General features: G+C 36.9%; 1 protein-coding gene across 1 annotated transcript in view; it reads right to left on the reverse strand.

The window, feature by feature from the left end:
- The window catches only part of DIAPH2 (diaphanous related formin 2), a 904,603-nt gene that overhangs the window by 486,208 nt on the left and 404,163 nt on the right, over positions 1 to 14,232 (reverse strand). Inside the window, exon 21 of the mRNA XM_073013533.1 lies at positions 13,720 to 13,821. Within this exon, the coding sequence (XP_072869634.1) occupies positions 13,720 to 13,821 (102 nt within the window). The remainder of the gene's footprint in view (positions 1 to 13,719; positions 13,822 to 14,232) is intronic.

A 14,232-nucleotide genomic window follows, 5' to 3' on the forward strand; every position in this document is an offset into this window, starting at 1 on the left:
TCCTATATGTTTTCATGCTTTTCACAGGCAGATATACAAAAGTATGATGGAATATCTACCTGTTACTATATTTTTGTAGGTCTCATCACTTAGGACTTTTTTTTAATCTGGTCAAGGTATTATTATACAAATTGTCCTGCTATTTCTTCAGTACTCACATGGCAAGTATAAAACACACCATCTATTCACAAAAAGCTTACAATATAGTCTGAAACTCAACATAAAACCTTGAAAACTATTGCTGGTGAAAAAGCCAGCACATGATTTTAGGTAGGTAAAAAGAAATTAAGTTCTGGAGGTGTTCACTGGAAGAAGAAAAAACTAAACTCTTAGGATTACAGTGTTTAATGAAGACGTCACAGTAGAGGAAATACACATGAAAAAATATATGTATAGGTGTGTGCATGCATATGTAAATTTAAGCACACACAGAACTGACACTAAAAGGAAAAAGTGGCCGGGCATGGTGGCTGAGGCCTCTAAACCCAGCACTTTGGGAGGCAGAGGCAGGAGGATCACTTGAGGTCAGGAGTTTGAGACCAGCCTGGCCAACATGGTGAAGCCCTGTCTCTACTAAAAATACAAAAATTAGCATGGTGGTGGTGGCACAGTGCCTGTAATCCCAGCTACCCAGGAGGCTGAGGCAGGAGAATTGCTTGAGCCTGGTAGGTGGAGGTTGCAGTGAGCCAAGATTGTGCCACTGCACTCCAGCCTGGGCAACTGAGTGAGAGAGAAAGAAAGAGAGAAAGAGAGAAAGAGAGACAGAGAGAAGAGAAGAGAAGAGAGAGAAGAGAAGAGAAGAGAAGAGAAGAGAAGAGAAGAGAAGAGAAGAGAAGAGAAGAGAAAAGAGAAGAGAAGAGAAGAGAAGAAAAGAAAGAAAAGAGAGAGAGAATGGTGTGAGAAAAGGTTTATAGGCTAGATATATATGTTGTATATACCTAGGGGCAGAATTTGAAACAAAGTATCTAAAGAGTCCAAGTAAAGGCCACAGAAGTGGAAGCTAATCACATCAAAGTCTATGTCTCCATGAATTTGCAGGTCTCTTTGTGTATGTTTGTGTGGGAATCACTCTGAGTTTATATATTTTTCTGCCTTCATTTCTGCCTCTACCTCTGTCTCCAAATCCCTCCCCTACTTTATTTTTCCTTTCCTTTTACTGGTAACTGGCCATCACTAGCACTGAAGCATGCTTTCTATCATTTTCTGTTTAGGGAGTAGTTTTTTAGTCTCCCTGGTGACTAAAAAAGCCATAGAGTTGTTTTGAGCAGCTGCTAGTGACCACACACTTGCTCTCCTGGTCATACTTTGCAGAGCTTATAGGGACCCTGTTCACCAGGGTGCCCTTGGTACCAGATGGACGAGGAACAAAACCCTTAGGCATATGTGGGCTTTTAGTCTTCTTCGGTTCCAATATCATGTGCCTTCAATCATATTCTTATCTTTTCCATGTTTTATATTAGCCTACAATGTTTAGTCTACAAACTCAGAGAACATGGATTTGATCTTTTTATAAAAATATCAGTTCCAATTGAAATTACATAACCAAAGTATGCTTTGATAATGATAGTAACAATGAAAACAGCAATTAACACTTATTAAGTACTTTGTGCCAGACATTTTTCAACATTTGCTTTATATATTTATTAACTGATTTGATTATCATTATTTTCATTCCAAAGATGAGAAAAGTGAAACAAATAGTTAGTAACTTGCACAAAATCAAATTGTATGTTGGAAGCCTGAAGATTTGAATGCAGGCCTTTGGGCTACAGACTCCAGACTCTCAACCGCTACCCCACACTGCCTCTTGAGTCTTATTAGGAGAAGTAACTATGATTGGTTGAAGGAGAGATTAATGGCAGGGAGACCATCAGGAAGTTAGCAAAATGGTGCCAGAAACAGGTAATGAGATAGCATGTTGACAGTAGGAAGATAAAGAAAACAATGGATATAAAAGATAGAATTAAGAATAAATGGGACTTAGTTACCAATCGGTTATAGCAGGAGAAAGTCAAAGATGGCTCCAAAGTTTGAAGTCTGTTGTGAGGCAGAACAATGTTGGCAATAATGAAGGTAGAAGGAGGTGCTAATTTGGTAGTTTGTCACTTGGCTGTTTGCTTGTTTCAGGGAATGAGAGTAGATGGATTTGCTTTCCCTGATCTGCTGCTACTTAAATTCCAGTAAGCCAATCAGGGACTAAGGCAGCAAGGGCAGGTAGGTGTAGCTTAGTAGCAACTAAGTCAAATGAGACTGAATTTAGAAACTGTCATGTGATCTGACTGTGTGAAAACAGTCTGCCTAATTTTCTGGCCTTACGTTTCCCCATCGTAAAGTGGGAGAAATTCCTGTAAAGCAGTCTTGCTTTGATGAAAAGAAGGAAGTCAAAATAAATGATCCATACGTTTACTTCCTTCTTTTTTAGGCTCTGCCTCTACAGCTGTGGGAAGGTAGAGTAAAAAGTGCTAGTTCCATAAAGGAAAAGTATTGCCTGGCTGCAACAAAAAATTTGTATTAGCATTTAAGTAAATTCAGTTGACCATCTTCTCAGACATCAAATAGGGCATCTTACTTCTAACAATGATGCTCTTATTTTCCCATTCAAGACTCCAAATCTTGAAGTGATATTGAAATCATAGTAAACACAATGTTATTTATAATAATTCCAATCCTTACCAATATTTTAACCTGCGGAATTTCTGAGAGTTGTCCCTTATTTTCCATGCTCACCATATAGAAACTCATAATTTTATGTACTTCAAGCTTGGATTACTAACATAGACTAAATGTTCTCCTTGATCCCTCTCAAATCCTCTCAAAAATAGTAAAATGATACCTACATGATAGGGAAATAATAAAATTGCTTTCTTGACATGTTGAATTTTTGTTATTATTATGATATCTGCTAGGATTTGAAAACTATAGTTCTAGGGGTTAGAAGTATTGGAGTTGGCAGATTTGGGAGTTACCTGAATAGATGCTATGGGAGGTAAGGTCATTGATGAGGAGACTGCATAGAGTAAAAAAAAGGAGAAAGGAGTCAAAAGCTACATCTTGTGGAGCACCTAGTACAGGGTCTTGAGTATATCAATATGTGCTGATTGATTTTTAAAGCACTACTTAGCTGACTAACCATTTTCCAGATCTTTTCCCAAGGACAATTGTCTATTCAACAAAATTAATAGCTGATAGTAACATTTTACTTCCACAAAATAATGTCTTCAGTTATAATGTCAAACCAGAATTGTTAGGGAATTAACTTTGTTGAACTGCTATTACTAGATATTAATCTATCATCAGTCAGCCTGCTTTTTGGAAGAAGTTGTATACCGTAAGGGGTTCAAAGTTGCCCTTTGATCTGGCAAAAATTCTCCATTGATTCATCTCCTACAACAAGGTTTGATACATGGCAGGTGATAAAGATGAAAAGTGATTTTAAAAATAAACCATCGTAAAATGAATGAATGAATGGCTTCATTTATATAAATAGGAAACACAATATTCAGTAAAATGCTGGGTCAAGAAGAGGATGCATAGTTTCAAGAGGTATAATAGCAGGCTGATGTGGGGAAAGATGAAGTACATGTAAGGTTATTCATTAGCTTCCAGGTAGGTCACCCCAACAATACTGCCAAGGCCCAATCTTAGCCCAAATTCAGAGCCCCATAGAGCTTTTTTTAAAAGAACAGGATTTAGGAGAATTTTTTTCTCTAAACCCAGGAAAGAGAGGGTAACAATTATCTGGATTCTCCAGACCCATACCGTAAGTTGCAGTAGGAGAAACAGGGACACTGTAGTTACACAGACATAGGTTTGAGCCACACTTCTGTCACTTTACTTTTTTGAGAGAGGGTCTCACTCTGTCACCCAAGCTGGAGTGCTATGGGGTGATCACAGCTCACTGCAATCTTGACTTCCTGGGGCTCAGGCGATCTTCCCACCTCAGCCTCCCAAGTAGCCAGGACTACAGGCACACACCACCATGCCCGGCTAAGTTTTGTATGTTTTTGCAGAGACGGGGTTGTGCCATGTTGCCCACGCTGGTCTTGAACTCCTGGGGCTCAAGCGATCTGCCCACCTGGGCCTTCCAAAGTGCTGGGATTTCAGATGTAAACGACCTCACTGGGCCTCACTTTCTAGTTGTATGACCTACTGCAAGTTACCTGGAGTTTCTAAGTATTTCCTCGTCATGAAAATGTATTCACTAAATCATCTATACAGGATGCATTAGAACTTAAATGTGATACTATGTGTATCGCTCCTGTCATAGTAACTGACACAATGTAAACACCATAAAACAATAGTTATTGTCGTTATTACATTCTTTATTCATCCTCAGAAATTGTCAGTATGAAGGAACCGGGATCCTTCTCTGTTCTCCCAAACCCAATGGAAAGTTTCTCTCATTCAAAATTAAGAAATATATTTCCAGGGCTCAGTGAAGAACAGCTCTCATTATCCACTCTAAGTATCATGCTTTATTTAGCTATTTTTAATTCATAATATACATCTACCATTAGAAATATTGTTATTAAAATTGTATTATTACAAAATCAAGAGATGATGGAGGAGGCAAGCTATGCACGTACATCTTTTAACAAAAGTCACAAACCAGTACATTTTGATCATAACCACATAATTTTTGCAACCATAAGTGTGAATTTTTATGATCAGACCAATGTACACTGATAGAAACAGTTGAAACTCCATCAGAGGATTTGGATATGTAAGGAGATGTCCTAGATAACTAAGCTTAGAAATAATAGGAAGCACTGAGTAACATCCTCAGCCACACATACAATCATTAAAAGGCTCATGTCTCATAAAGGCACTTGACTGCACTTAAGCGATATAAGTAAATAAAATAAAAACTCTGCTGAAATGTGTGTTTGTATTTAGTTGTAGTCGCTCGCAGCATTTTAGTTGACTGGCATCCTTTGTTTTATAATTCATTCCTTGAAGTGCTGTGGGATGCTGACCAGGGTATTGTATTAGGTAGGGGATTTATTTGTGTTATGATGTACTTGTCTATCAAATCACATCAAGTGGCTCTCATTTCTTTAGCTGATCTTCACTATATTAAAAAAAAATAAAAGAAGTGCATTGACAGCTTTAGTGAGAGCAACTACAAGTGGGTTATTTCCCCAAAGAGTTAGATACAGTTTTGTTTATATAATTTGAATTTTACACACTTTAGTACCTACGCAGCTCATGAATATTGATCTACTACCCAACTAACCTACGAATCCTCTGAGAAAGGAAAAGAGCACAAATGTAAAAATCATGTGTGAAGGAAAAGGAGATGGCCACATGGCACTCCTATAGTCAGGTGTGGCCTTTAGGGTTATTTCTGTCATCTTTCCTTTTCACTTCTAAGACATATTCCATTAACGCCTATCATATGGGAGCAAAACTGATCCCCCAGTCTCTTCAAAACATAATGTTAAGAATTTATTAGAATTAACAGATATATTTGTAACAAATACATATTTGCTACAAGGTATTTTTTCCAAATAGTTACTCTTTTGATCTACTGCCCATTGAATATACAGAATCATTTCGTATCTGTGACTATAACAAAAAGAATGATCATGAAACCACATTAAAGGAGAACGGACTTAAGTTTCATAGAAGGCAGAACTGCCTACGGAAATGAGATTCAGAGTCCATACTGTCCAGATTTCTGCCTGGAGTTGTGGAAATAAGGCAGGGGCATTTATGACACCTATAAAGTAAATACTTCTATCTTCTTTTAGACAATGACCTCCTCCAGGGCAGAACCTCTCCTACTTATACTTATACTCATTCTAATACTTTCTGTAGCAAATCCAGTACCTAGCCTGGACAAAATAACCAATACAAGTGTACCAACTATATGGAGTCAATGCCAAATGTTTGTATATTAGATGTTATGAGAGAAAAGGGTCATACTTAATCTGTGAATTGAAGCCTTGAAAAAACTGAGTGTTGAAAACTGATTCTACATCAGAAAAATAATGATGTACTGGTAGCGAATATTTCCCCAAAGATAAAAATATGTGGATATGTGGAATTACCCATCAACAACCATCTACTTGTCTTTAGAACAGAATACAATAACATTGTGTGCCCCAAAAGGCACTATAAACTCGAAGAATCACACTAAAAAGTTAGGCAAGAATTTTAAAACACCTTTCTGAAAACATGTTTCAGGCCAAGAACGCCATCAACATTTCTTTTTTTTTTTTTTTTTTAAATGGAGTCTCGCTCTGTCATCCAGGTTGCAGTGCAATGGCACGATCTGGGCTCACTGCAACCTCCGCCTCTCGAGTTCAAATGATTTTCCTGCCTCAGCCTCCTGAGTAGCTGGAATTACAGGCACCCGCCACCATGCCCGGCTAATTTTTGTATTTTTAGTAGAGATGGGGTTTCACCATGTTGGTAAGGTGGGTCTCGAACTCCTGACCCCATGATCCACCCGCCTCAGCCTCCCAAAGTGTTGGGATTACAGGCGTGAGCCACCGTGCCTGGCCACAGTCATCAAAATCTCTATGGTGGTGTTAGGAATTAGTGATATGTGGGTGGAAAAAATGAAAGGGTTAACTTTTGAGTTTTTAAAAATTTAATGAAAACCAATCAATAGCAAAATTAACTGACATCTACTGACCTAATTTGAATATTCAATTTTCAGGTGGTTTTATTTTACCTTATTTTATTGCAAAAGCTGATGGAAATAAGAAATTCTGTCACAAAAAAAATTGATTATTATGAGAAGTTAATAAGAGGGATAAGAATATAAATACATGTACTTGAGAATGAGTCATGGTGAGTTTTCTTTTACCTGATCTCAAAATTATTAAACCAGCTTTTTCTCAGATAAAATGAATATACATCTGGAAGTAAGAGGTAGCAATAATATTTACAAAAGTGATGAAAATAGAAACAATCAGGGCATTACATATCGAAACACTTAATATTCTGAATGCAGGCATATAAAATAAAGAAAAATGCAATTTTCACACTGAATATGCAAAAGTGAAAAATGATTTGATATTAATGGAACAGAGGACTTACAATTTTCTATCCAAACTAATTGCCTTTGATGATATGTGGAAGGAAAAAAAAGCTTTTAAGAATTTTCTTTTCACCTGGGTAAGCTATCTTTATAGCTCATAAGCTCTTACGAGGCTTTAAAAAAATTAAAAAGCACAGTAAATTTACAGTTGTACTTCCAACTATATGCATAAATCCTCTCCTCCCAACTTCATATATTTGTCCAAAAAAATTTAAATGTGCTGTCAGCAATATCACATAATCTGTGCTTTCTATTATGAAGATTTCTATGCCCAAGCCAATTTCAACATTTTTTGTTAGATTATAGCTTTAGAATGTTTTTAATTGAAAAATATGTGTAATTTTGAAGTCAGAAAAACAAAGTACCGATTACTAAGAGAACTAATTATTGCTTTCTTTTCCTCAGAAGATGTGTTAGTTTAATAGATACACACAGTATGGGTCTCCATCCCCTGTGCAAGACAAGTGGGAACTTCCATAGCTCTGAGGTTTGAGAACAGCTGAGCTGCAAAGACACTCAGAAGAGTCTAAAAGCTCCTGCTGAGGGTTCTAACTGCCAGAGCTTTCAAAAATCTGTGCTTTTTTTCCCAGTAAAAGTACAGCACATAATTACAGTGATGTACCAAATTCAATTCTGTGGGAGGCAGGTTGGAGGACAGGTCAGTGGGAAGCTATGCAGCCAATCTACCCCTAAACAAGATTATTGATCACAGAATATGTGGGAGCGAGCATATCCCCCTTACCAGAATCTGTCTCTAGACAGAGGAAAAGTCTCTGGGTTTTTCTATTTTTTTTTTTTTTTCGTCTTTTTTCCAACTGGTTGCACATGATTATAAGCAAACCTAATGATGTGGCTGCTAAAAGAACCCAAAGGTTAGAGAAAGCTTAGTAGCTCAGTTACTGCCTTAGATAAGTTTCTTTCTTTCACAATTTCCCCCAATTTTGTCAATTTTATTGTGTTTTTTTGTTGTTGCTTTTTGTTTCTGAGACAGGTTCTGGTTCTGTTGCCCAAGCTGGAGTGCAGAGGTGCAATCTCGGCTCACTGTAACTTCTGCCTCCCGAGCTCAAATGATTCTCCCACCTCAGCCTCCCAAGTAGCTGGACTATAAGCACACAGCACCATGCTTGGCTAATTTCTGTATTTTTTTGTAGAGATGGGGTTTTGCCATGTTGGCCAGGCGGGTCTCGAATTCCTGGGCTCAAGCAATCTGCCTGCATTGGCCTCTCAAAGTGCTGGGATTCAGATGTGAGCCACCTCGATCAGCCAATTTGTTAATTATTCATTATCATTATTTTAATGAATATTGCAAGAGTAATCTAATTTCTGGCATATTTATACCCCTAACTGATGAGATTTTGTGTCTATGATCTAAGAAGTTATATAATCATGGAAACACTATAGGGCACTACACAGGGTTAGAGTATTAAAATCAGGAAATAAGGGCAGGTATGGTGGCACACAGCTATAATCCCAGTGCTTTGGGAGGCTGAAGCAGGAGGACTGCTAGAAGCCAGGAGTTCAACACCAGCCTGGGCAACACAGCGGGACTCCGTGTGTACAGAAAATTTTTTAAAGAAATTAGCCAGGCATGGTGGAACCTGCTACTCAGGAGGTTGAGGTGGGAGGATCACTAAAATCTAGGAGTTCGAGGCTGCAGTGAGGTATGATCTCACCACTGCACTCCACCCTGGTGGACAGAGAGAGAACCTGCCTCTTAAAAAAAAAAAAAAAAAAAAAAAAATCAGGAAATACTATTTATTGTTTAAGAAGGAGAGGAAAGTTTTCGAAAAGGAGCTTAAATTCTTTTATGTTATCAAATGCCACATAGATACAGAATAAGATAGGACTGAAAGAGTCCACTTGATTTTCCATTCATGCAAATACATTCAAGAAATATTTGTTAAGCACATGTGAATAAAATCAACATGATTCATCCATTTATAGAACTTGTAATATAGTTGGGATTATAGACAATCAAGAAGTAACCTCATAAATAAACATTTAATTAAAATTCATGATAATTTCTAGAAAGGAAAATAAAAAAGGTAATCTGGGAGAGTTTAGTAGGGAGATGTATTTCTGACTGAAAGGCAAATGAAGGTACCACTGGGAAAGCAAAAATTAAGCTATGACTTGAAGTATAAACAAGAGAGGGAGGCAACAAGCGGGAGTAAAAGAGCAGCATGTGCAATGGTCCTGAGCAGGAAAGAACATGGTAAGTTCAAAAATAAAATGTGGCTGAGGCATAATGAGCAAGAGGCCAAATAGCAAGTGATAAAAGTAGGAGAGGCGGGCAGGTGCCAGACCAGATAGTGTATTCTAGGTCATGGTAAAGTGTTAACGCTTTAGCTTTAGTGCTATAGAACAGCACTAGTATTTTAAGCAGATAAAAATTATGATGCAATACAGATACACTCTAGAAACATCATACTAAGAGTTGTGCCGAGACGGATTTGGAGAAGGGCAAAAGTGGTAGTGGGAAAAACAAGATAAATGTATATTGTGATGGTTAATTGCAATGATGATTCTGGCTTGGGCTAAGATGGTGGTGATGGAGACAAAGAGAAGTGAGTATACTCGATGTGCATTTTGGATGTGAACAGGATTTAAGGACCTTTCCTAGTTCAATTTCAATGCATTATTTAAGGCAGAATTCTGATCACCATTGGTTGAACAGTGAATGAGAGTTAAGGAAGGAGAGAGAAAAAGGAGACTGATCTTTGAAAAAAACTGATGCTAGGAAATGGAGAGAAGGCAGTAGCAAGCAGAAACCTCAGTCAGGAAGGATTTTTATTCATCCATCCACCCATCTATCCACTCCTTTCCAGGCAGCAAATGACTGAAGATTTTCTTTTTTTCTGAAGAGCAGAGCAGAGTGGAAACTGACAAATTGAGGAAGTAATAAAATAACTAACAGAAGGAAAGCAAATAAGAGATACTACTGCCTAAAGTAGGCAGTGCATAACAATGCCCAAAACTGAAGTGAGAAGATTAGCATGTAGTAGAGCATCACATACACACCCACATACTCACAACCCAGGAGCACAGTGGCTAAAGCACTGGCTACAAATACAGACTGCTACCATTTGAATCATTTGAATTCTGTGACTACTAGTTACTATGTGACCTTGGACAAGTAAACTAAGTTTCCTTGGGCCCAGTTTCCTCCTCCCTTTTTTTTTTTTTTTTTTTTTTTTTTGAGACAGGGTCTTGCTCTGTGGCCCAGGCTGGAGTGCAGGGGCCTGATGTCAGCTCACTGCAACCTCCGCCTCCCAGATTCAAGCAATTCTCCTGCCTCAGCCTCTTGTGTAGCTGGGATTACAGGCATGTGCCACCATGCCCAGCTCATTTTTGCATTTATTTATTTATTTTAGACAGAGTCTCATTCTGTTGCCCAGGCTGGAGTGCAGTGGTGCTATCTTGGCTCACTGCAAGCTCCGCCTCCCGAGTTCATGCCATTATCCTGCCTCAGCCTCCCAAGTAGCTGGGAGTGCAGGCACCCGCCACCACACCCAGCTAATTTTTGCATTTTTAGTAGAGATGGAGTTTCACCATGTTAGCCAGGCTGGTCTTGAACTCCTGACCTCAGGTGATCTGCCCACCTCAGCCTCCCAAAGTGCTGGGATTACAGGCGTGAGCCACTGCGCCTGGCCAATTTGTGTATTTTTAGTAGAGATGAGGTTTCACCATCTTGGCCAGGCTGGTCTTGAACTCCTGAACTCAGGTGATCCTCCCGCCTCGGCCTCCCAAACTGCTGGGATTACAGACATGAACCAACGCACCCGGTATCCTCATCCTTAATATGGAGCCATTAATAGTGCCAAACTCGCAGGGTTGTCGTGAGAAATACATAAGTTGGTGGAAGTAAAAATGCTTCTCATAGAATCTGACAAGTTAAGTCCTCAATATTTATTTTGTTTCTATCCATACTAATAGCAACAGCAATAATGTTAATGATAATTGAGCTCCTGTTTTTCTGAGGTTTGACACAGAATGAGTAAGTAAAAGATAGATAGCTACAGAAAACTTTGTAGGTAGAAGAGATATTGGAGGTTCTGAAGTCAAAGTGCTTTCTTTATTCTCTGGCAAGTAACAGGTTAGGATGTTCGTGGTAAGTTAAAAGAATGGGGAGGAGACAGAAGACTTGAGGAGAGAAGGAAAAGTATGGTATGGCCACTATGGAAAAATGAAAGGACGCAGAATAGGGAGCGAGTGAAATAACTGTTAAAACGGCAGTGAGAGTCTGATTGAGGTAAAGGCTAAAATGTCAAAAAGATACCAATTGACTCACTTCACCAAAGGGAACAGAAAGGAAGAAAGCAAGACAGTCAGAAGTACAGTGAGAATGTGAAGGAGCTTGGATTTCATTCTGTAAATTCAGGGAGATACTGGAGCTTTTCCATATAGAAATCATGTGATAAATACACTAATAATGTTAACAAGAGAAGTGAGCAGAGGCAATGAGCCTTTCCAGTTTGGAGCCTCTCTCATTACTGCAGATGATTTCATTAAACAATTTCCAAAATTGTCCTCACATTAGGCTGTTGATATATGTTTAAAGGTTAAAAAGTGTTTGGATGTATACACACAGAAGTGAATTGAATTTCAGCATACACCTAGAGAAATACGTTTTAGCAGAATTTCTATTGTTACAGATTTAAATTATACTACTTTCTAATTTCAGGCTCAGACTTGGGCTTAATAATTGTCCTGTAATTCAATTCCATAAACATTTATTTACTGTCTATTTTATACATAATATTGTTCTAAACACTGAAAAGTACACGTTTAAAAGACTAAAGTATATCATTGTTTAAAAAATATTTCCTTGATGTGAATGCAGCTAAACTTTATTGGGCAAATCCTGACTGATACTATCTTAGGTAACTTACATGGTGTAAACTAGTTTGTAATGTCCTTGACTTTTTACCCCCCACAGACATGTAGCTAAGAATGGTGAGAGTAAATAAGGGGACTAGGTTACTTCATGTACATGCAGCCTCAGAATTATTTATGGTTATGTGCATAAACAAGAAATCTCTTCCATTTTCTATTTTGCTTTTAGTTCAGAAGGTATATTGCTTTTTATGTCCCCAAACTTCATTTCCTCAGTGTGGTACCAAGGATATGCCTCTTGAAAGGACTTGCTTGGCAAACTAATACATCTTCCAAGATAAACTGCATTCAGAAAAAAAAAAATGACTTCAGAGAAATTGTGTAGTATACCTACTGTAAAACTCATAACCATCATGACACAGCTGAATTCTCAGAGGGTATATAGCCTTGCTTCAATTATAATATGAATCCAAGCAGCTCAGGCTTCCAATGTGGACTTTGGTCTAAATAATTGTATTACTCAATATTGTGCTAAATTGCTTTTAGTTAACAAATGATATCTATCAAATTTAGAATTTAGGTAATTCACCTTGTTCAAAAATAAGAGAAATAAATACCTTTCTCAGATACCATTATATGCTCTATCTGATCCCAAATATACATTCCTGATTTTCTTTGCAAGAATTTGACGGAATCCTTCTACATAAGTGTAGTCAATGCCATGTCTCAAAATTAATAAACTCTAAATATGGGTGAACATTTATTGCACATGTTCAAAAGGAACATGCTCAGTCCCATCTAGCACAGTTTGACTTTAAACACAATTTTTAAACTGCAAGGTATCAAATTAGATCAATTCTAACATACTATACTATTTAAAAGTTTACAGAATATTTTGGATAAGGCTGAAAATGTTTGACTATTAGGTCCAATGGTAATTTTAAAATTCTTAGTATGCAAATGGAAAATGTTCAGGGAGCCAGGGTACAGTTAGTGACCATAATGGAGCTATTTATTCATACGGCAAACAAACTTGCACTGAACACTTAAGTAAAAAATAGCTTTTTCTCCAAGAAATTAAATAAATCATAGTGCCCTCTTTTCCTGCCACTTTTTGTTTTTGTTTTTGTTTTTTTGTCAACTATTTGAATAGTCAGTTTGGGGAATACTTAAAATATAACTATAATCTTGAATTCAAAATTTATACTTATTCCTCTTTTGTACCCCTTAATATGAAGGGTGGGATAAGAAAAAATAATTCATTCCAATAATAATTTAACTACATGATGATTTCAAGACATGATGTATAAGATTTTCTTCCCAACTAAAACAGTACGTTTCAAGCTTTAAAGCAATTAATGACACTATATGAAATCTGAAAATCCTTGTACTTTTTCTGACACGATATATACCCTAGAAAAAGAGTCTCTATTACTTGGCTAATTATCTAGTAAATATCCTTTTATTTTAACCTATTTTTGGGTGGTCAAATTCTAACATTAAGATCTAAATGGAAGTAAAAATAGTCCACATAATAATAATGTATACTGTTTGCATATATTAATAGAATTAAAAATTGGCACTGTTATACAAAAGATCCCCTGAGATATTTTGAAGTACTTTATGAATGTGAATATTTTATTATTTTTCAATGCCATGACAAATAATAATAGGTGAAAAAGGATTTTTTTCTGACAGCCAATATTATATTAAATTATATAGCAATACAGTAATGAAAAAATAATTGACAACTGAAATGTCTTTCTTTTCACTGTTTCTGGCAAGTGTTAACCTCCCAGCCGAGTTTGTGGTCCCTCACGTTGGATACATACCACAACTCCAAATTGTTCAGGCTCACAGAGGTCATCATATTCATTCTTAAGCTCTGCTAATTCATTGAGTGTCTTCTGCTCAGGAAGATGTTTCACAAGGTTCTAAAAAGAAATAAAAGTATAAAAGTTTAGTGTTTTAGTATTAGAATTTTTAAACATGCATTAACAATTATGAAAGTGACTAATTAGGACAGGAAATTTCTGATTATGGTTCTGTTATGGTACCAGAGTATCAGCCCTTCCCCACCCCTCCAAAATTTAACCTAAAAATGAACTACAATAAATTGTGAATAAAATGTATAAACTTGTTTGGTTTTTGTACAATATAGCATATACATATTGAATAAAAGATCATGTAAGAATAAATGGTATTCCAAAATTGAGTAAACTTCTGGGACTTAAACATATAGAATAATTTTTAAGCTTTATTTCCAGTCATAATAATTAGTCAATCTAAACTGAAAACAGAAAAATACTATGTAGAATTTGCTTATATACAATAATACTAAAAAA

The sequence above is a fragment of the Chlorocebus sabaeus genome, chromosome X (genome assembly GCF_047675955.1).
Source record: "Chlorocebus sabaeus isolate Y175 chromosome X, mChlSab1.0.hap1, whole genome shotgun sequence".
Classification (NCBI taxonomy): domain Eukaryota; kingdom Metazoa; phylum Chordata; class Mammalia; order Primates; family Cercopithecidae; genus Chlorocebus; species Chlorocebus sabaeus.